Source organism: Capra hircus, chromosome 6 (genome assembly GCF_001704415.2).
Source record: "Capra hircus breed San Clemente chromosome 6, ASM170441v1, whole genome shotgun sequence".
Taxonomy (NCBI): domain Eukaryota; kingdom Metazoa; phylum Chordata; class Mammalia; order Artiodactyla; family Bovidae; genus Capra; species Capra hircus.
In genome coordinates, this window is record NC_030813.1 from 31570037 (window position 1) to 31592028 (window position 21992).

Consider the following 21992-nt stretch of genomic DNA (forward strand, 5'->3'; position numbering starts at 1 on the left):
TAGAAAAGGCAAAGGAACCAGAGATCAAATTGCGAACATCTGCTGGATCATGGAAAAAGCAAGAGAGTTCCAGAAAAACATCTATTTCTGCTTTATTGACTATGCCAAAGCCTTGACTGTGTGGATCACAATAAACTGTGGAAAATTCTGAAAGAGATGGGAATACCAGACCACCTGACCTGCCTCTTGAGAAACCTATATGCAGGTCAGGAAGCAACAATTAGAACTGGACATGGAACAACAGACTGGTTCCAAATAGGAAAAGGAGTACGTCAAGGCTGTATATTGTCACCCTGCTTATTTAACTTATATGCAGAGTACATCATGAGAAATGCTGGACTGGAAGAAACACAAGCTGGAATCAAGATTGCCAGGAGAAATATCAATAACCTTAGATATGCAGATGACACCACCCTTATGGCAGAAAGTGAAGAGGAGCTAAAAAGCCTCTTGATGAAAGTGAAAGAGAAGAGCAAGAAAGCTGACCTAAAGCTCAACATTCAGAAACGAACATCATGGCATCCGGTCCCATCACTTCATGGCAAATAGATGGGGAAACAGTGGAAACAGTGTCAGACTTTATCTTTTTGGGCTTCAGAATCACTGCAGATGGTGACTGCAGGCATGAAATTAAAAGACGCTTACTCCTTGGAAGAAAAGTTATGACCAACCTAGATAGCATATTCAAAAGCAGAGACATTACTTTGCCGACTAAGGTCCGTCTAGTCAAGGCTATGGTTTTTCCTGCGGTCATGTATGGATGTGAGAGTTGGACTGTGAAGAAGGCAGAGCACCGTAGAATTGATGCTTTTGAACTGTGGTGTTGGAGAAGACTCTTGAGAGTCCCTTGGACTGCAAGGAGATCCAACCAGTCCATTCTGAAGGAGATCAACCCTGTGATTTCTTTGGAGGGAATGATGCTAAAGCTGGAACTCCAGTACTTTGCTCACCTCATCCGAAGAGTGGACTCATTGGAAAAGACTCTGATGCTGGGAGGGATTGAGGGCAGGAGGAGAAGGGGACGACAGAGGATGAGATGGCTGGATGGCATCACGGACTCGATGGACGTGAGTCTGGGTGAACTCCGGGAGATGGTGATGGACAGGGAGGCCTGGCCTGCTGTGATTCATGGGGTCGCAAAGAGTCAGACACGACTGAGCGACTGAACTGAACTGAAGAAAGAAAAAAGTCCATGGGGTTGCAAAGAGTTGGACATGCCATAGCAAATGAACTGAATTGACTGAAAAAAGAAAACTTGGTTGATAAGTAGATATCCTGACCCAGGTTTAGTGTTAGTAACTATCATTAGCAGCTTAATCTTGATTCTTAATCAGGCTAAAGTGATTGTTAATCAGATAATTAAGTTAAGTCCTGTCTGACTGTTTGCGACCCGTGGACTGTAGCCCACCAGGCTCCTCTGTCCATGGGGTTCTCCAGGCAAGAATACTGGAGTGGGTTGCCATTTCCTTCTTCAGGGGATCTTCCTGACCCAGGGATCGAACCCAGGTCTACAATCAGACAATAGAGCTAATCATCTGGCTAAGTACTTATCTATGCTTAGGATCAGACGAGGCTTCTTTATACGGTTTTTTCTTGGTTTGTTTGTTTCGTTTATTATTACCTCTGTGGGCTTGGAAGACTAGGGGGCAGGGCAGGAAGACAACACTCATAAGGTAGGGTGTTGGTAGCTGTGTCAGAGAAATAATAGCAGCAACAGGGAAACCTTGAGGTTTAGTTGAACCAGGTAAAAGAAATAATTCAGGGTATGAAACTGGGGACAGAATGGTAAAAAGAATAGTTATTAGTACCCCCAAAAATGGGAGTGGAGGGAAGAACAGTCCAAGAAATCTGCATGAACTTCAGGGGAACAAGTAGAAAAATGGAAACAAATCCTAGGTGTGTGTCTGAGAATCATACTGTTATTCATATCTTTTTTTTACCTCCATTTATTCTTTATACTGAAGTTATGAAGTTGAACCCATTCTCTCTGTACCCTTAGGGAAAATAAGGCTTAAAATTATTATGGAAAATGACAAGATCATTCAGCTACTAAGTGGGAGAGATTTTAAATGCAAATTTACTTAAATCGATGTCTCTGGTGCCTGTTTCTAGGATACCATGTAACTCAGAAATATGTGGAATTAACTTGGCTAAATATAATTCAGCCATTAATTCTTTTCTGAAAAACTCCTTATTTTTCAAAGAAACTTAATAATGATCCTGATGATTTTCATTCATTGAAGTATTCATGAATATATTATTTATTTATTTCATTCAGTAAAAATTTAGTGCATTTGCTAATTGCAGAGGATATGACCCATTGGTGAAGACAGAGGTTCTAGTGCCAATTGCCTGGGTTTGCTACCCCAGGTTTTAGTTTTGTCATCTTCAAAAAGGAGATGAAAAGAATCTATCTCTCATGCAACTGTTACAAGGGTTAAATGAGAAAATCTACGCAAAGCATTTGGGAAGTGTGTCGCATAGAAATCACTCAATCAGTGTTAGCTACTCTTATCAATACTCTGTGCCAGGGACTCTATGAGGCATCACGGGCATAAATAGGAATACAATATAGTCCTTGCCTTTGAAGGAAGTATACTTTCAAAGAGAAGACACAGGTCTAGTTTTGCCTGAGCAAACAAAAGATGCCAGAAGAGAACAGAATTCTGGGTCATTTCAGGAGGTTGGAACAGCACGGAAACTCCAGAGAAGCATGACATGTCCTCCAAGGCTATGGCCTGAATGGGGCATAAACAAGTGTGAGAAGTAATTAATTGATGTGCTGTGTGTGCTTAGTTGCTCAGTTATGTCTGACTCTTTGCGACTCCATGGATTGTAGCCCACCAGGCTCCTCTGTCCGTGGGGATTCTCCAGGCGATAATACTGGAGTGGGTTGCCATGCCCTTTTCCAGGGGATCTTCCTGGGATTGAACCCAGTTCTCCCACATTGCAGGTGGATTCTTTATCGTCTGAGCCACCAGGGAACCCAATTGGTGCCCGTGGACAAAAAAGAAATTGATCAGCTTTTGAAGAATTTAATAAGCTCTGCTGATGGAATTGGACCTTATTTTGATAGCTTGAGGTAACAATGGAGGCTTAGAGCCAATTTTAAGGATTGAAGAAGGTTACTTTCTGGATGTTTCACTCGAGGGTAAACTTGAATGAGAAGATAATGGATAGAGGGAAGCAATAGTTGAGGTAGAAGAAAAGAGAGTAAGATGTGAAGCTGCAGGCAGGGAAAGTCAGGATCTTTTACTGCCTCATTATTGACAGAGGGAAGAAAATTAAGGAAAAAAGCAAGATTAAGGGAAAAAAAGGTGGAGAAGAAATAGAGGGAAACAGAGTTGGCCTCTACTTCATTTTGAAAATAGATTGCTAATCAAATGATATAATCTGCCAAACAGGCTAAAGAAGAAAAAATCATCTGAGCCTATCAGTTGATGGGAAACAAAGCATTTGACAAAATCTAACACTCGTACATGATAAAAAATACACAGAAAACTAGGGATAGAAAAGAATATCTTCAACTCAATAAAGAATAGCTACAAAGACCCTCCAGTTAACCTTATATCTATTAGTGAGAGAAAGACTCAATGCTTTTCACAAGATGGAGAACAATCTAGAGATGTCCAGTGTCATCACTATTATTTGACTTAGTACCCAAAGTTGTAATCAGCACAGAAAAGGCAACAAGAGGAAATAAAAGGCATTCAGATGAGAAAGAAAAAGACATAACTGTTCAGTTTTATAAATGGCATGAAGGATTACATAGAGAATCTCAAAGACTCTACCAAAACTCCTAGAACTGCTGGAACTAACAGCAAGATTACAAGATAAAATCAGCATGTAAAAATTGTATTTTTATACTAGCAATAAATATGTGAAAAATGAAATTAAAAATCCAATACCATTTATAATGGCTGGGATAAAAAGAAGTAGATTTAACTCTATCATATATAAGACTGATGTACTATAAACTGCAAAATACTGATAGAAGAAATAAAAAATCTAAATAAGCAGAAAGATATACTTTATTAATAAATTGGAAGACTCAACATAGTAAAGATGTGAATATGTTCCCAAACTGATATACAGGCTTACTACAATTCCTATTAAAATTCAAGCATTACTTTTTACGCTGATGTAGACAAAATTATTCTAAAACCCATACAGAAAGGCAAAGGAAGTAGAACAGGTAAAAGAATTCCCCTCCCCGCAAAAAGAAGAAACAAGAGTAAGTGAGAGGAATCCCTATTCTTAATTTCAAGCTACGGTAATCAAATCTATGTTATTGGCAGAGGGATAGGTACATAAACCAATGGGACAGGATAGGGAACCCAGAAAGAGATTCACACAGAAGGCCAACTGATTATTCTTTACAAAGATGCACAAGCATTTCAACAACGGAAAGATAGGTTTTTGTTTGTTTGTTTGTTTTCAGCAAAAGCTCCTGGACATATGAATATCCATAGGCAAAAAGTGAACCTCAATGTAAACTTTCAGTCAGTTCAGTTCAGTTCAGTCGCTCAGTCGTGTCCGACTCTGCGACCCCAAGAATCGCAGCACGCCAGGCCTCCCTGTCCATCACCAACTCCCGGAGTTCACTCAGACTCATGTCCATCGAGTCAGTGATGCCATCCAGCCATCTCATCCTCTGTCGTCCCCTTCTCCTCCTGTCCCCAATCCCTCCCAGCATCAGAGTCTTTTCCAATGAGTCAACTCTTCGCATGAGGCGGCCAAAGTACTGGAGTTTCAGCTTCAGTATCATTCCTTCCAAAGAAATCCCAGGGCTGATCTCCTTCAGAATGGACTGGTTGGATCTCCTTGCAGTCCAAGGGACTCTCAAGAGTCTTCTCCAACACCACAGTTCAAAAGCATCAATTCTTCAGTGCTCAGCTTTCTTCACAGTCAACTCTCACATCCATACATGACCACTGGAAAAACCATAGCCTTGACTAGACGGACCTTTGTTGGCAAAGTAATGTCTCTGCTTTTCAATATGCCATCTAGGTTGGTCATAACTTTACACCTAGTACAAAACTAAGCTCAAAATGGATTATAGATTTAAATTGGAAATATAAAACTATAAAACTTTTAGCATAAAACAGTTGGGTATTTTAGAGATCTAGAACTTGCTTGAAGAGCCTTGACATGACATGAAAGGTTAACGCAAAAAAAAAAAAAATCGGTAAATTTGACTTCACCAAAATTAAAAACTTTTGTTCTATGTGAGACCCTGTAAAGAAGATGAAAAAACATTTGCAAACCACATATCAGACAAAGAAGTTCTATCTAGAATATGTAAAGAACTCTCAGTGGTAAAAAAAGCAAAGAATCCAAGTAGAAAATGGACAAAGACACAGAAGAACCTTTCATATGCCTGCAATGCATGCTGAGTCACTTCAGCTGTGTCTGGCTCTTTGCAACCCTATGGACTATAGCCCACTATGCTCTCTGTTCATAGGATTCTTCAGTCAAGAATACTGGAATGGGTTGCCATGTCCTCCTCCAAGAGGTCTTCTGGACCTAGGGATCAAACCTGTGTCTCTTATCTCCTGAATTGGTAGGCTGCTTCTTTATCAGAAGCCCCACCTGGAAAACCCTAAAGAACTCTCAATGGTTTTTTTAAAAAAAAGCAAACAATCCAATTAGGAAATGGACAAAAGACACAAAGGAACCTTTCACGTAAGAGGATATAATGATGGCAAAAAGTACATGAGAAGATGTTCAACGTCACTAATCACTAGGGAAATGCAAATTAAGATCACAGTAAGGTATTACTGCATTTCTATCAGAATGGATAAAATTTTAAAAAATTAATGATAGCACCCAAAGGTGGCAAAAATGCAAACAAACTGGATACCTAAAATTTTAAAAAATTAATGATAGCACCCAAAGGTGGCAAAAATGCAAACAAACTGGATACCTCATTAATTGTTGGTGGAGATGTAAAACCGAGCAACTACTCTGTAAAACAATTTGGCAGTTTCTTAAAAACTAATCATACACTTACCAGACTACCTAATTACATTCATGGACTTTCATGCCAGAGAAATGAAAACATACACACGCAAAAAGAAAAAAAAAAATCCTGTACATAAAAGTTGTTAGCAGCCTTATGTAAAATAGCTAAAAACTGGAAACAACATAGATTTCATCCAATAGGTAAGTTTTAAATAAGTTTGCGAATTCACTGTTGTTGCTCAGTAGCTCAGTCATGTCCAACTCTTTGTGACCCTATGGATTGCAGCACGCCAGGCTTCCTTGTCCTTCACTATCTCCCAGAGTTTGCTCAAACTCATGTCCATTGAGTAGGTGGTCCCGTGCAACCATCTTATCCTCTGTCTGCCCCTTCTCCTCCAACCTTCAATCTTTCCCAGCATCATGGTCTTTTCCAATGAGTTGGCTCTTCCCATCAGGTGGCCTAAGTACTAAGTTTCAGCTTCAGAATCAGTCTTTCCAGTCAGTATTCACAGCTGATTTCCTTTAGGACTGACTGGTTTGATCTCCTTGCAGTCCAAGGGACTTACAAGAGCCTTCTCCAGCATCACAGTTTGAAAGCATCAATACTTTGGTGCTCAGATTACTCATGGTTCAACTCTTACATCCATATATGACTACTGGAAAATTCATAGCTTTGACTATACAGAACTTTGCAAGGCCCTTTCAAGGTCTTCCCTGGTGGCTCAGAGTTTAAAGCCTCTGCCTGCAATGTGGGAGACCTGGGTTCAATCCCTTGGTCAGGAAGATCCCCTGGAGAAGGAAATGGCAACCCATTCCAGTATTCTTGGCTGGAGAATCCCATGGATGGAGGGGACTGGTGGGCTATAGTCCACAGGGTCGCAAAGAGTTGGACACGACTGAGTGACTTCACTTTTTTTTTTTTTCAATTTCACTGCTGCACTCACCATACGCAGTGATTTTGGAGCTCCCCAAAATAAAGTTTGCCATTGTTTCCATTTTTACTCATGAAGTGATGGAAAATGGATGCCACGATCTTCATTTTTTGAACGTTGAGTTTTAAGCCAGCTTTTTCAATCTCCTCTTTCACTTTCATCAAGAGGCTCTTTAGTTCCTCTTTGCTTTCTGCCATTAGGGTGGTGTCATCTGCATATCTGAGGTTGCTAATATTTCTCCTGGCAATCTTGATTCCAGCTTGTTCTTCATCCAGCCCAGCATTTTGCATGATGTACTCTGCACATAAGTTAAATAAGCAGGGTGACAATATACAGCCTTGATGTATTCCTTTCTGAATTTTGAACCAGTCCTTTGTTCCATGTCTGGTTCTAACTGTTGCTTTTTGACCTGCATACAGGTTACTCAGGAGGCAGGTAAGGTGGGGTCTGGTAATTTTATCTCTTCATGAATTTTCCAGTTTCTTGTGATCCACACAGTCAAAGGCTTTAACCTAGTCAATGAAATAGAAATAGATGTTTTTCTGGAATTCTCTTGCTTTTTCTATGATCCAACAGATGTTGGCAATTTGATCTCTGGTTCCTCTGCCTTTTCTAAATCCAGCTTGTATATCTGGAAGTTCTCAGTTCACATACTGTTGAAGCCCAGCTTGAAGGATTTTGAGCATTACCTTGCTAGCATGCGAAATGAGGGCAACTGTGTGATAGTTTGAGCGTTCTTTGGCATTGTCCTTTGGGATGGGAATGAAAACTGACCTTTCTAGTCCTGTGGCCACTGCCGAGTTTTCCAAATTTGCTGGCATATTGAGTGCAACACTTTAACAGCATCATCTTCTAGGATTTGAAATAGCTCAGCTGGAATTCCATCACCTCCACTAGCGTTGTTCATAGGAATGTTTCCTAAGGCCTGCTTGACTTCACATTCCAGGAACTTGGCTCAAGGTGAGTGATCACACCATCATGGTTATCCGGGTCATTAAGACCTTTTTTGTACAGTTCTTATGTGTATTCTTGCCACTTCTTCTTAGTAACTTCTGCTTCTTTTAGTTCCAAACCATTTCTGTCCTTTATTGTGCCCATCGTTGCATGAAATGTTCTCTTCATGTTGCTAATTTTCTTGAAGAGATCTCTAGTCTTTCTCATCCTTTGGTTTCCCTCTATTCTTTGCATTCTTCACTTAAGAAGGCTTTCTTATCTCTCCTTGCTATTCTTTGGAACTCTGCGTTCAGATGTGTATCTCTTTCCTTTTCTCCTTTGCCTTTTGCTTCATACTACTTAATAAAAAAACCCAAAAAACTACGAACCATGGATGCATGCAACAACTTGAATGGACCTCAAGGGCATTTTGCTGAATGACATAAAAGCCAATTTCATAACAATTCAAGCTAATAACACTGTTAGAATAAGCGGAGAATAATTGTGGTTGCCAAGAGCTGGGGATGGTGTGGAAGAATAGGTGAGGGTGAGCATATGGGGTGGAATGCGGGAGATTTTGTAATGATGAATGGTTTTGTATCTGTATTGCAGTGGTGGTTAATGATTCTATACCAGTGATAAAATGGCTAAGTACTATATGTGTACTTGGTATCCATGTCAATTTCCTGATTTTGATACTATAGTGTAATTACTAAGATGTAACCATGGGGGGCTTTCCTGGTGGCCCAGCTGGTCAAGAATCCACCTGCAATGCAGGAGACCCTGGTTCGATTCCTGGGTCAGAAAGTTCCCTTGGAGAAGAGATAGGCTACCCACTCCAGTATTCTTGCCTGGAGAATCCCAGGGACAGAGGAGCCTGTGGGGTACAGTCCATGAGGTCACAAAGTGTCAGACTAAGCAAGAAGATTGTGGCGAACTTGGTGAAGGGCATATCGGACATCTCTGTCATCTCTGTGTTATAACTGTACTGATTTAGCAATTTCCTGTGTGTGTGTGTATAATATATATAATTATTTCAAAATAAAGTTTGCTTAAATATTGACAAAACATTGCTCTGTGATGGGCTTCCCAGGTGACACTAGAGATAAAGGACCCGAATGCCAATGCAGGAGACACAAGAGACTTGGGTTTGATACCAGAGTTGGGAAGATCCCCTGGAGGAGGGCATGGCAACCCACTCCTATATTTTTGCCTGGATAATCCAATGGACAGAGGAGCCTGGCGGGCTACAGTCCATGGGGTCACAAAGAGTCGGACATGATTGAAGCAATTTAGGACACACTACTCTATGACAGATTGTGGATTATCAGTGCTTTGTCCTTCAGGCTTTTACTTTCTAATTTCTCAAAACAGTCTTGTGTCACTTTCAAAAGAAGAAAGCGTATTAAAATGGAATAAAAATAAGTCTGATTTCCTTTTTGATGGCTCAAGGCTAAAATTAATTAATAAGCAGAATGTGGTCTAGGAAGAGCAAACTTTGAGATGCAAATTTTGGCAAAGTTGCATCTGAAAATTAGCCTAGTCAGAGTAATTCCTAAAATTTCCTCACATTAGTAACTCTCTTCTTGTCTATCTGTGTAACTAGAAGGTAGTCAAACACACCTATTTATAAATATCTTAAAAGAAAATAATCTGAAGCAATATCCCTGCATTCACAAGGAATATGAATGTTAGCCTAGAGATATAAATTTTCTCAAGCCAAATTTCTCTTAAATTATCTTTAATCCTTATATATTTACAAAGACCGCTTGAAACAAGAAGGTATGTGGATCAGGTTTATATCAAGTAAAGACATACTATGAAATGCCATATAGATGTGTGTTAGACACCTCCAATGAGATTCCATAGGCTCTTCCATCTCCTCTCTCCTGCTTATCCTCCTCTCCACAGTTAAAGCTGTCTTTCTTAAATGATGTCAGTCTTCATTATCTCCAGGAAAAAAGTCTAAATTCCTTAACAAGGTTTATCATGTCCTGTAAGATGTGGTTCTACCCTCCACTTCTATTTCACTTCCTGCCACTCTCACCTATTTGAAACCAGGAGGAAATGAGTATATTTTGATCATCTACCCTTTGCTAGATATTCTCCTAGGAGTTTCATACCTCTGCAATATGCCACTCCTTCAGTCTACGGACATTTATTCTTTAAGACCAAACTTTCTGATGATACATCAGAGAACCTCTGTGATGCCTAATAGTTTTTTCCCTTTCTTCTCCTCTTCTCTCCAAGTTGACTTAAACCCTTCCCTATGCTTATACAATATTTTATAAATAAAGTTATCTTAGCCCTATGTCATTTAATTCTACATTGTTATCTCTCCAAATAGATTGTGGCTCAATGATAATACCTAAATATCTTTAAAGACTAACACAAAAGCATGTGTTAATCCACAATTTAGTAAAGCTTCAAGTCAACACTAGGCAGTTATTAGTTAAGCTTTGGGAGATCCATGCTTATACATGGATTAGCAAAAATAAACTAATGGTACTACATCAAACTAGAAAGCTTTTGCACGGTGAGGAAACCATCAACATAAAGAAAAGGCTGCCTACTAAGTGGGGAAGATATTTGCAAATAATATATCTGATAAGGGGCTTCCCTAGTGGTTCAGCTGGTAAAGAATCCACCTGCAATGTGGGAGACCTGGGTTGGGAAGATCCCCTGGAGAAGGGAATAGCTACCCATTCCAGTATTCTGGCCTGGAGAATTCCATGGACTGTATAGTCCATGGGGTCACAAGAATCGGACATAACTGAGTGACTTTCATTTTTCATATCTGATAAGGGGTTGACGGTGGTGGTGGCTTAGTCACTAAATTGTGTCTGACCCTTTTGCAACCCCATGGACTGTAGCCCCCAGGCTCCTCTGTCTGGGCATTTCCCAGGCAAGAATACTGGAGGGGGTTACCATTTCCTTCTCCAGGGGATCTTCCCGACCCAGGGATTGAACTCACATCTCCTGCACTGGCAGGTGAATTCTTTACTGCTGAGCCACCTCGGAAAACCAGATACATGATTAGTTGAATTAATTAAATGAAACTAATATATCTATTTAGGAATTTGTAATAGTTAGGAATGTTTGTAATGACCTTTCTAAAAGTACGGTTGTAATGGCTGTTATTAACAGTAACTTTTACATAGCTCCATGGGAGCAAAGGAAAGGAATAAATCATTTCATTAGAGAGTACCTAGCAGTTGCTACCATTCTCTGTTTCCCTAGACTTGGGAATAGGCTTAGATTTCTAAGCCCAGTGATACTCACTGTATGGCACTGAAAAAAACAGTTGCTCAATAAATTCTTCCCTTTCCGAATGTAGACAAAAACAAGTGTAAATCTCCGGTAGCAAAAAAGTGGTCTCTTCTAGTGAATAGAATACCTATGAATTTCTTTTTGCACATGCTTAGAAAGAAATTTATCTCTATTTGGTTTGATTCAGTGGCTGCATTAACTCAATATTTTGTTTAGTCCAACCTCAACCACTATGAAAAATGAATGCATGAAACATAAAAATATGGTGGGATGTTGGGGTTCATTTGAATAGACTCAAGCTTACTTACAGCTCCAGGAAATGAAAGTCCTCAAGTTTTATCACCACAGACCAATCTGGCTCTAAAGTTGCTGATTACTAGAACCATGCAACTATGATTCCCCCATAGCTATTTTCATTTTTATAAGTGAAATAAGTTGGTTTTTGAAAATTGCATCACAGTAAAGATTAATATGGACTCCCCAGGTGGCACTAGTGTTAAAGAACCTGCCTGCCAGCGCAGGAAACTTGAAGAGACATGGGTTCAATCCCTCGGTCAGGAAGATCCCCTGCAGGAGGAAATGGCAACCCACACCTATATTCTTGCCCAGAGAATCCCATGGACAGAGGAGCCTGGCAGGCTATGGTCCACAGGGTCAGAAAGAGTCAGATACAACTGAAGCAACTTAGCATGCATGCAAAGACTAATATAGTTAATGTTGATGATATTATTACTCAATATTTACTCTGAAAATACCTTCAAAGCTTCACATGCTCCATCTTACCATTTCACTTGTAGCCCAGGGCTTCCCTGGTGGCTCAGTGGTAAAGTCTCCATCTGCCAATGCAGGAGACTCAAGAGACTCAGGTTTGATCCCTGGGTTGGAAAGATCCCCTGGAGGAGGGTGTGGCAACCCATTCCAGTATACTTGCTTAGAAAATCCCATGGACAGAGGAGCCTGGTGTGCTACAGTTCATGGGATCACAAAAAGAGTCAAACCCAAGTTAACAGCTAAACAACAATGTTTTAGCCTGACAGAAAAATGTATATTTCAATTTTTAAGTATTTGCAAATAATTTAGTTATTTGTTATTACTGTTCAGTGACAATAAAAGGCCTAGATGTCATTAGAGTCTTAGAGAAATTGCATATAACTTTCTCTTTAGCAACTGAACTGTATACATCAACTGTGTCACAATCTATCATATTACATCATATCAGAACATAGCTATGTTGGGCTGTTCGATCACTGAAGGGATATGAAATTAACTTGTCAGTTATCTTCTCCAGAGAAAATTCTCTTTCAATATTTTTATTAATGGCAAGTGCCAACTGGAAGGTTCAGTCACTTGGTCGTGTCCGACTCTTTGCGACCCCATGAATCACAGCACGCCAGGCCTTCCTGTCCATCACCAACTCCCAGAGTTCACTCAGACTCACATCCATCGAGTCAGTGATGCCATCTAGCCATCTCATCCTCTGTCATCCCCTTTACTTCCTGCCCTCAATCCCTCCCAGCATCAAAGTCTTTTCCAATGAGTCAACACTTTGCATGAGGTGGCCAAAGTACTGGAGTTTCAGCTTCAGCATCATTCCTTCCAATGAAATCCTAGGGCTGATCTCCTTCAGAATGGACTGGTTGGATCTCCTTGCAGTCCAAGGGACTCTCAAGAGTCTTCTCCAACACCACAGTTCAAAAGTATCAATTCTTCAGTGCTCAGCCTTCTTCACAGTCCAACTCTCACATCCATACATGACTACTGGAAAAACCATAGTCTTGACTAGATGGACCTTTGTTGGCAAAGTAATGTCTCTGCTTTTGAATATGCTGTCTAGGTTGCTCATAACTTTTCTTCCAAGGATGACAATAAATATCTAATTTTGAAAAGCAGGTACATTTTATAAAAATGTATTAAGTTTCCTAAGAATAAATCTACTGGATTTCTCCTACCAAGATATCAGGGTTTCTGTCAACCGCCTGTTTAAAAGTAGCAGCGTTTGTTTTTCTCACTGACAGTCCTCTAACCACCTTTACCTCTCCTGGTGTCAAGAAGTTGCTTTGATTTTTTTTGTTGTTGTTGTTTTTGTTGTTGTTATTGTTGTTGTGGTGGTGGTGTATAATTGCTTTATAATGTTGTGTTTGCTTTTGTTGTGAAACAAGGGAATCAGCTATTTGTATACACGTATCCCCTCCCTCTTGAGCCTCCCTCCCACACCCTCATCCCACCCTTCTAGGTCATCACAGAACACAGAGCTGAGCTCCCCGTGCTATACAGCAGCTTCCTACTAACCATCTATTTCACACGTGGTCGTGTATAAGCCTCAATGCTACTCTCTCAATTTGTTTCACCCTTTCCTTGTCCGCTGTGTCCACAAGTCTGTTCTGTGCATCCATGTCTATTCCTGCCTTGCAAATGGGTTCATCAGTACCATATTTCTAGATATCATATATATTCATTAATATATGATATTTGATTTTCATTTTGGGAATAAAGTCGTGGATAGTAGATGTTTGCTAACAGCACAGCAATTGGGCTGGGAAAAGGTACTCTGATGAGGATTGCTTCATTTAATGATGAAAAAATCTCATGAATATAAAATGATTAAGAAGCATGACACTGGATGGTTTTCTGAAAAAAGTTTCTGTCTTTTCTAAGAAAAATTAGAATTTTCCAAGAAAGTTTGACATCAATTATAAATGCAACTTTGAATATTTCCAAGAAACATTGCAATTATGTTTACCAACACAGCTGAAGCATGAAATTAGAAGCTATCTTCAAGTTTGGAGAGAGACTCAGGCTTCTTTTAACTTATTTGGCTCCAGTTTTCCTCTTTCATAATTAGTCTAGTGATAAGATTAGAAGGAAGGGGAGGTTTATTATACTCACGGTTGGCTTTTAATAATGTGAGTTGGCATTTGAAAGAAATAATTTGTTAAAAAAATGAACGTTCAGTTATTTTGGATTGTGGAACTACACTTGAGGGAAACATCATGTGCAATTATGATCTGTTTCCATTAAATTTTACTTTAGAGAAACCTATCGGTGTAAAAATTTGATAGAAACTTTTGCTCCCACTGCTATTACATGAAAATCTAGATACAAATAAATGCTAGCAAAGTTGGTAATGACCAGATAGCTCAGATACACACACACCGTGAGACCTACAAACCCAGTGAAACAGTGGATCAAGCAAACAAATTGTAATAATCATCAAGAGACAAACTGTAAAATAAAGAAAAACTTCAGTAAGTAAATTCATGAATTGGTATTGGACTAACATGGGGTGGATTTTCGGCTCTGACATTATTCACAATGTGATAGTGAGCATTTAAGTTCCAAATTGCTGTTTTTTTTCATCTACAAAGTAGGAATAATAGTAGTAATTGTATTATTAGGGTAATTTTGAACACTGAAGGGGGTATACATAATATGCTTAATAAATTCATAATAAATTCTCAGTGAATATTGTCCATAACTTTTATTTATGATTATTGTTGTACACTGTATCAAATGAGTTATCTAAGTTTTTCTTTATTTACTTATTTTAAAATGTTTCAAAGTCAAATCTGAGATACACAAATTTTCGGCTTTAAGTACACTTAAAATACAGCATGTTAAAGTTGATGAGAAGTATATTAGTGAGATAAAATACCCCATTTTGATTTTTAAAAACTTTCTTTCAGTGCAATTTCTATTGACTGGTTGTGCCAAGCAATCTTACTCTGAAAGGCAGGTATCAGTTATAGATGTAATTAACTCATGTTGGGATATTCACTTATAGAGCTGACCCAACACAAAAATCTCCTAACTTTCGATACTTTATTTCCTCAAACAAATCGAGCATTTGAAGAATGTCATTATTCACATTACTATACTTAACACTGAACAAGGCTATGACACATCCTTTATAATGTTCCCTAGAAGCAACTGGTCATACAAATGCACAAGGGTATGGAATGGGGACTAGTGTGGTACAGTTCCTATGCAATACTGCTCTTTACAGCATCGGACCTTGCTTCTATCACCAGTCATATCTACAACTGGGTATTGTTTTTGCTTTGGCTCTATCCCTTCATTCTTTCTGGAGTTGTTTCTCCACTGATCTCCAGTAGTATATGGGGCATCTACTGACCCGGGGAGTTCCTCTTTCAGTATCCTATCATTTTGTCTTTTCATACTGTTCATGGGGTTGTCAAGGCAAGAATACTGAAGTGGTTTGCCATTCCCTTCTCCAGTGGACCACATTCTGTCAGACCTCTCCACCATGACCCACCCATCTTGGGTGGCCCCACAGGCATGGCTTAGTTTCATTGAGTTAGACAACGCTGTGGTCATAGTGTGATTAGATTGACTAGTTTTCTGTGATTATGGTTTCAGTGTGTCTGCCCTCTGATGCCATGAATCAAGGCAAATTGGAAGTGGTCAAACAGGAGGTGGCAAGAGTGAATGTCAACGTTCTAGGAATCAGAGAACTAAAATGGACTGGAATGGGTGAATTTAACTCAGATGACCATTATATCTACTACTATGGGCAGGAATCCCGTAGAAGAAATGGAGTAACCATCATGGTCAACAAAAGAGTCCGAAATGCAGTACTTGGATGCAATCTCAAAAACGACAGAATGATCTCTGTTCGTTTCCAAGGCAAATCATTCAATATCACAGTAATTCAAGTCTATGCCCCAACCAGTAACGCTGAAGAAGCTGAAGTTGAATGGTTCTAAGAAGACCTAGAAGACTTTTTAGAGCTAACACCCAAAAAAGATGTCCTTTTCATTATAGGGGACTAGAATGCAAAAGTAGGAAGTCAAGAAATACCTGGAGTAACAGGCAAATTTGGCCTTGGAATATGGAATGAAGTAAGGCAAAGACTAATAGAGTTTTGCCAAGAAAATGCACTGGTCATAGAAAACACCCTCTTCTAACAACACAAGAGAAGACTCTACACATGGACATCACCAGATGGTCAACACTGAAATCAGATTGATTAGCTCTTTGCAGCCAAAGATAGAGAAGCCTGATACAGTCAACAAAAACAAGACCAGGAGTTGACTGTGGCTCAGATCATGAACTACTTATTGCCAAATTCAGACTTAAACTGAAGAAAGTAGGGAAAACCGCTAGACCATTCAGGTAGGACCTAAATCAAATCCCTTATGATTATACAGTGGAAGTGAGAAATAGATTTAAGGGCCTAGATCTGATAGATAGAGTGCCTGATGAATTATGGACTGAGGTTAGTGACATTGTACAGGAGACAGGGATCAAGACCATCCCCATGGAAAAGAAATGCAAAAAAGCAAAATGGCTGTTTGGGGAGGCCTTACAAATAGCTGTGAAAAGAAGAGAAGTGAAAAGCAAAGGAGAAAAGGAAAGATATAAGCATCTGAATGCAGAGTTCCAAAGAATAGCAAGAAGAGATAAGAAAGCCTTCCTCAGCGATCAATGCAAAGAAATAGAGGAAAACAACAGAATGGGAAAGACTAGAGATCTCTTCAAAAAAATTAGAGATATCAAGGGAACATTTCATGCAAAGATAGGCTCGATAAAGGACAGAAATGGTCTGGACCTAACAGAAGCAGAAGATATTAAGAAGAGGTGGCAAGAATACACAGAAGAACTGTACAAAAAAGATCTTCAAGACCAAGATAATCACGATGGTGTGATCACTCACCTAGAGCCAGACATCCTGGAATGTGAAGGCAAGTGGGCCTTAGAAAGCATCACTACAAAAACAAAGCTATCAGCAGATGAATGGATAAGCAAGCTGTGGTACATATACACAATGGAGTATTACTCAGCCGTTAAAAAGAATTCATTTGAATCAGTTCTGATGAGATGGATGAAACTGGAGCCGATTATACAGAGTGAAGTAAGCCAGAAAGAAAAACACCAATACAGTATACTAACACATATATATGGAATTTAGGAAGATGGCAATGACGACCCTGTATGCAAGACAGGAAAAAAGACACAGATGTGTATAACGGACTTTTGGACTCAGAGGGAGAGGGAGAGGGTGGGATGATTTGGGAGAATGGCATTCTAACATGTATACTATCATGTAAGAATCGAATCACCAGTCTATGTCTGACGCAGGATACAGCATGCTTGGGGCTGGTGCATGGGGATGACCCAGAGAGATGTTATGGGGAGGGAGGTGGGAGGGGGGTTCATGTTTGGGAATGCATGTAAGAATTAAAGATTGAAAAATAATAATAATAAATAAAAATTTAAAAAAAAATAATAAAAAAAAAAACCAACAAAGCTAGTGGAGGTAATGGAATTCCAGTTGAGCTATTTCAAATCCTGAAAGATGATGCTGTGAAAGTGCTGCATTCAATATGTCAGCAAATTTGGAAAACTCAGCAGTAGCCACAGGACTGGAAAAGCTTAGTTTTCATCCCAATCCCAAAGAAAGGCAATGCCAAAGAATGCTCAAACTACCACACAATTGCACTCATCTCACACGCTAGGAAAATAATGCTCAAAATTCTCCAAGCCAGGCTTCAGCAATACGTGAACCATGAACTTCCAGATATTCAAGCTGGCTTTCAAAAAGGCAGAGGAACCAGAGATCAAATTGCCAGCATCCACTGGATCATGGAAAAAGCAAGAGAGTTCCAGAAAAACATCTATTTTTGCTTTATTGACTATGCCAAAGCCTCTGACTGTGTGGATCACAATAAACTGTGGAAAATTCTGAAAGAATGGGAATACCACACCACCTAACCTGCCTCTTGAGAAACCTATATGCAGGTCAGAAAGCAACAGTTAGAACTGGACATGGAAGAACAGACTGGTTTCAAATAGGAAAAGGACTACGTCAAGGCTGTATATTGTCACCCTGCTTATTTAACTTATATGCAGAGTACATCATGCAAATCGCTGGACTGGAAGAAGCACAAGTTGGAATCAAGACTGCCGGGAGAAATATCAATAACCTTAGATATGCAGATGACACCACCCTTATGGAAGAAAGTGAAGAGGAACTAAAAAGCCTCTTGATGAAAGTGAAAGTGGAGAGTGAAAAAGTTGGCTTAAAGCTCAACATTCATAAAATGAAGATCATGCCATCTGGTCTCATCACTTCATGGGAAATAGATGGGGAAACAGAAACAGTGGAAACAGTGTCAGACTTTATTTTTTGGGGCTCCAAAGTCACTGCAGATGGTGATTGCAGCCATGAAATTAAAAGACGCTTACTCTTTGGAAGAAAAATTATGACCAACCTAGATAGCATATTCAAAAGAAGAGACACTATTTTGCCAACAATGGTCCATCTAGTCAAGGTTATGGTTTTTCCAGTGGTTATGTATGGATGCGAGAGTTGGATTGTGAAGAAAGCTGAGTGCCAAAGAACTGATGCTTTTGAACTGTGGTGTTGGAGAAGACTCTTAAGAGTCCTTGGACTGCAAGGAGATCCAATCAGTCCATTCTGAAGGAGATCAACCCTGGGATTTCTTTGGAAGGAATGATGCTAAAGCTGAAACTCCAGTACTTCAGCCACCTGATGCAAAGAGTTGACTCATTGGAAAAAACTCTGATGCTGGGAGGGATTGGGGGCAGGAGGAGAAGGGGACGACTGAGGGTGAGATGGCTGGATGGCATCACCGACTCTATGGACGTGAGTCTGAGTGAACTCCGGGAATTGGTGATGGACAGGGAGGCCTGGCATGCTGCGATTCATGGGGTCGCAAAGAGTCAGACATGACTGAGCGACTGCAGTGAACTGAATCATTAAAGCATTAAATGAGCCAATGCATGTGAAACATCTAGCAAAAAGTTTGTCATCTCTTGAGTGCTCAATAAATGTTCTTTACTTGCATAATTTTACTAACTCATTGATTTCTTGGGCTGGAACTTTATATTCATTATCATTATTGCTTAAAATAGGAATATGATAGGGTCACCAGTTTACATTTTCCATGAGCTGCACTCTGCATCACTCATAACTTATGTCACACACAGAACTGGCTATGATACAAAGATAGTAAGTTGAAAGGATATTGAGGTTCTGCACCAAAGAAATAACTAGGAAAATGACTTGAAGACTAAGATTTGATGAGAGAAGTTGGAAACATCATTTTTATAAATGGATTAAATATTTGATGCATGAATTTGATTTGGGGGTTTTCAATTTGTATACTATAAGCAATTTAAAAATACCCTATTTCTTTTAGATCATTAATTCTTGATTTTAATCTTAGTATTGTGCTATAATAATTTTGTACCTACTAATGGAATTCATTTACATATTTTTTAAAGGCGAGAAGAACTCATACTGACTCTTCAGGATGAATTAAATCTCTAATGAATTCCTTGACAAAGCTAATTATTCTAATCTTCAAACTGTCAGCTTTGTTGAGAAATAAATGTTTTTTAACTGTGGAAAAGTTCAAACTACCTTGTTTTTGGATTAATAAAACATTTCAGAAAACATTTTCTTAAAACCAGATATAGAGCATTATGAGGCACAAGTTGGACTGTGGCACTGACCAGACCTTATGGCTTGAAATCACACAGAGTAAAACCGGCCACCGTAAATCAAAGGCCTGTGGATTCTCAGGGCTCACAGGAACGCCATTTGTGAAATGCAGCATTGACTCAGGTAGCTCTCAGGATTCAAAAGAACATCATGCTGCTGCTACTGCTAAGTCACGTCAGTCGTGTCCAACTCTGCGTGACCCCATAGACGGCAGCCCACCAGGCTGCCCCGTCCCTGGGATTCTCCAGGCAAGAACACTGGAGTGGGTTGCCATTTCCTTCTCCAATGCATGAAAGTGAAAAGTGAAAGTGAAGTCACTCAGTCGCATCGGACTCTTAGCGACCCCATGGACTGCAGCCTTCCAGGCTCCTCCGTCCATGGGAGTTTCCAGGAAGGAGTACTGGAGGGGGGTGCCATTGCCTTCTCCAGTACATCATAGTTAATGACAATTTACCACCATTGCAACTGGAAAAACAGCAGCAATAATATTCGTATTAGCTATAATGCAATGAAGAGACAGAATGTGGTTTTACTTCTTGGTTAGCACTCTCTCTCTTTCCCTCCTCTCCCTACCTGTCTTTTATCTCTCAATTTCCTAGTGTCTACCTAACTATCTACTCAGACAATGCATAATGGGATAGATTCAAGGCATGAGTGTCAACCTTCATATATATATATATACATACATATATACACACACACATAAACATACATATTTTAGTATGACTCTTTTTCCTTCTTTTTTATAATACTGCTGAGACATAGTTATATTTTACAGAAGTTAAAAATCTGAATATGTCTTATTCTTCCAAGAAAATGTAAGCAACGTTCAAATTATACCCAGAATTTTATTTTATAAAAAGTGCTCCACCAAAACTGTACTTTCAGGAATTTGACTATTTATGATGTTTGCACATCAGAAAATTAAGCCTTTACTCAAAAGAAAGTTGTAAATTTATTATCAGACACCACATACTTATTTAAATAGCTCTGGCCTCTTCTGTCACTTCCCATATTTTGCATCTAGTGGAATCTTTGTCTACTTACTGGATGGAGCTTTCAATGCGGGTGATGGTGAGGAAAGCTGCAAGATTTGCGGTGTAAGATGAGATGACAATCAAAGCAAACAGCCACCAAGCCCCCATCATCATTCGGGTGGCCAGAGTTGTATATGGGACTTCTCCACCTGTGGAAGGAAGCAGAGAATAAAAGAACATTAACAAGTATTTATTGAGACTTTGAGGTCATACACAGTCAATATAAGTTAACTTTTAAGTAATGAGACTCTTTCTACATAACATCAGTGTAGATCTCTGTAGTTTGCTTATGTTCAACAATTTTTTTTGGTAATTTTTAATGATTAAACAAAGAATCTCAAGGATCCAGAAAAAGCATAGCTAGCTGTACTTTCCCCCCCCAATTTTTATAGCTGTTTATTTATTTTTTAATTGGAAGATAATTGCTTTACAATGTTGTGTTGGTTTTCACTGTACAGTGAAGTGAATTAGCTATAGGTATGAGAGTTGGACTGTGAAGAAGGCTGAGCTCTGAAAAATCGACGCTTTTGAACTGCGGTGTTGGAGAAGACTCTTGAGAGTCCCTTGGACTGCAAGGAGATCCAACCAGTCCATTCTGAAGGAGATCAACCCGGAGATTTCTTTGGAAGTAATGGTGCTAAAGCTGAAGCTCCAGTACTTTGGCCACCTCATGCGAAGAGTTGACTCATTGGAAAAGACTTTGATGCTGGGAGGGATTAGGGGCAGGAGGAGAAGGGGATGACTGAGGATGAGATGGCTGGATGGCATCACTGACTCGATGGACGTGAGTCTGAGTGAACTCCGGGAATTGGTGATGGACAGGGAGGCCTGGCATGCTGCGATTCATGGGGTCGCAAAGAGTCTGACACGACTGAGTGACTGAACTGAACTGAATACATATATCTCCTCCCTCCTGAACCTTCCTCCCATTTCTCACTTCCATCCTGCCCTTCTAGGTCATCACAGAGCACCAAGCTGAGCTCCTTGCGACATACAGCAGATTCCCACCAGCTATCAATTTTACACGCAGTATGGTATATATATCAGTGCCACTACTGAACCACTTAGCCAGTTTACTTGTTGACATTCCAGGGGCTACCACTTTTAAGTCTATCATCATGATGCTTTTTAAAAGTGAAAACGAAATCATATTCTCCTGATGCAAATTTCCAGTGGATTCCTATCACTCACAAATAAAAAAAAAAAAAGAAAATCTGAAATCTGTATCAGAGTTCAACAGGTCCTAGATGAACTAATCTCAGATCCACTTTCTGACTTTCCTTTTTCCACTCTCTGAATGTCCTTCCTTTAGTTTCTTGTAAGGGGCCACAATGATTTCTGTCTGAGGGCCTTTGTACTTGCAATTTG

At 39.6% G+C, this 21992-nt stretch overlaps 1 protein-coding gene across 1 annotated transcript in view; it reads right to left on the reverse strand.

Annotated features, from left to right (window-relative positions):
* GRID2 (glutamate ionotropic receptor delta type subunit 2) overlaps positions 1-21992 on the reverse strand; it is a 1630498-nt gene that overhangs the window by 270340 nt on the left and 1338166 nt on the right. The window contains exon 12 of the mRNA XM_018049306.1: positions 20635-20773. Coding sequence (XP_017904795.1) covers positions 20635-20773 — 139 coding nt within the window. The remainder of the gene's footprint in view (positions 1-20634; positions 20774-21992) is intronic.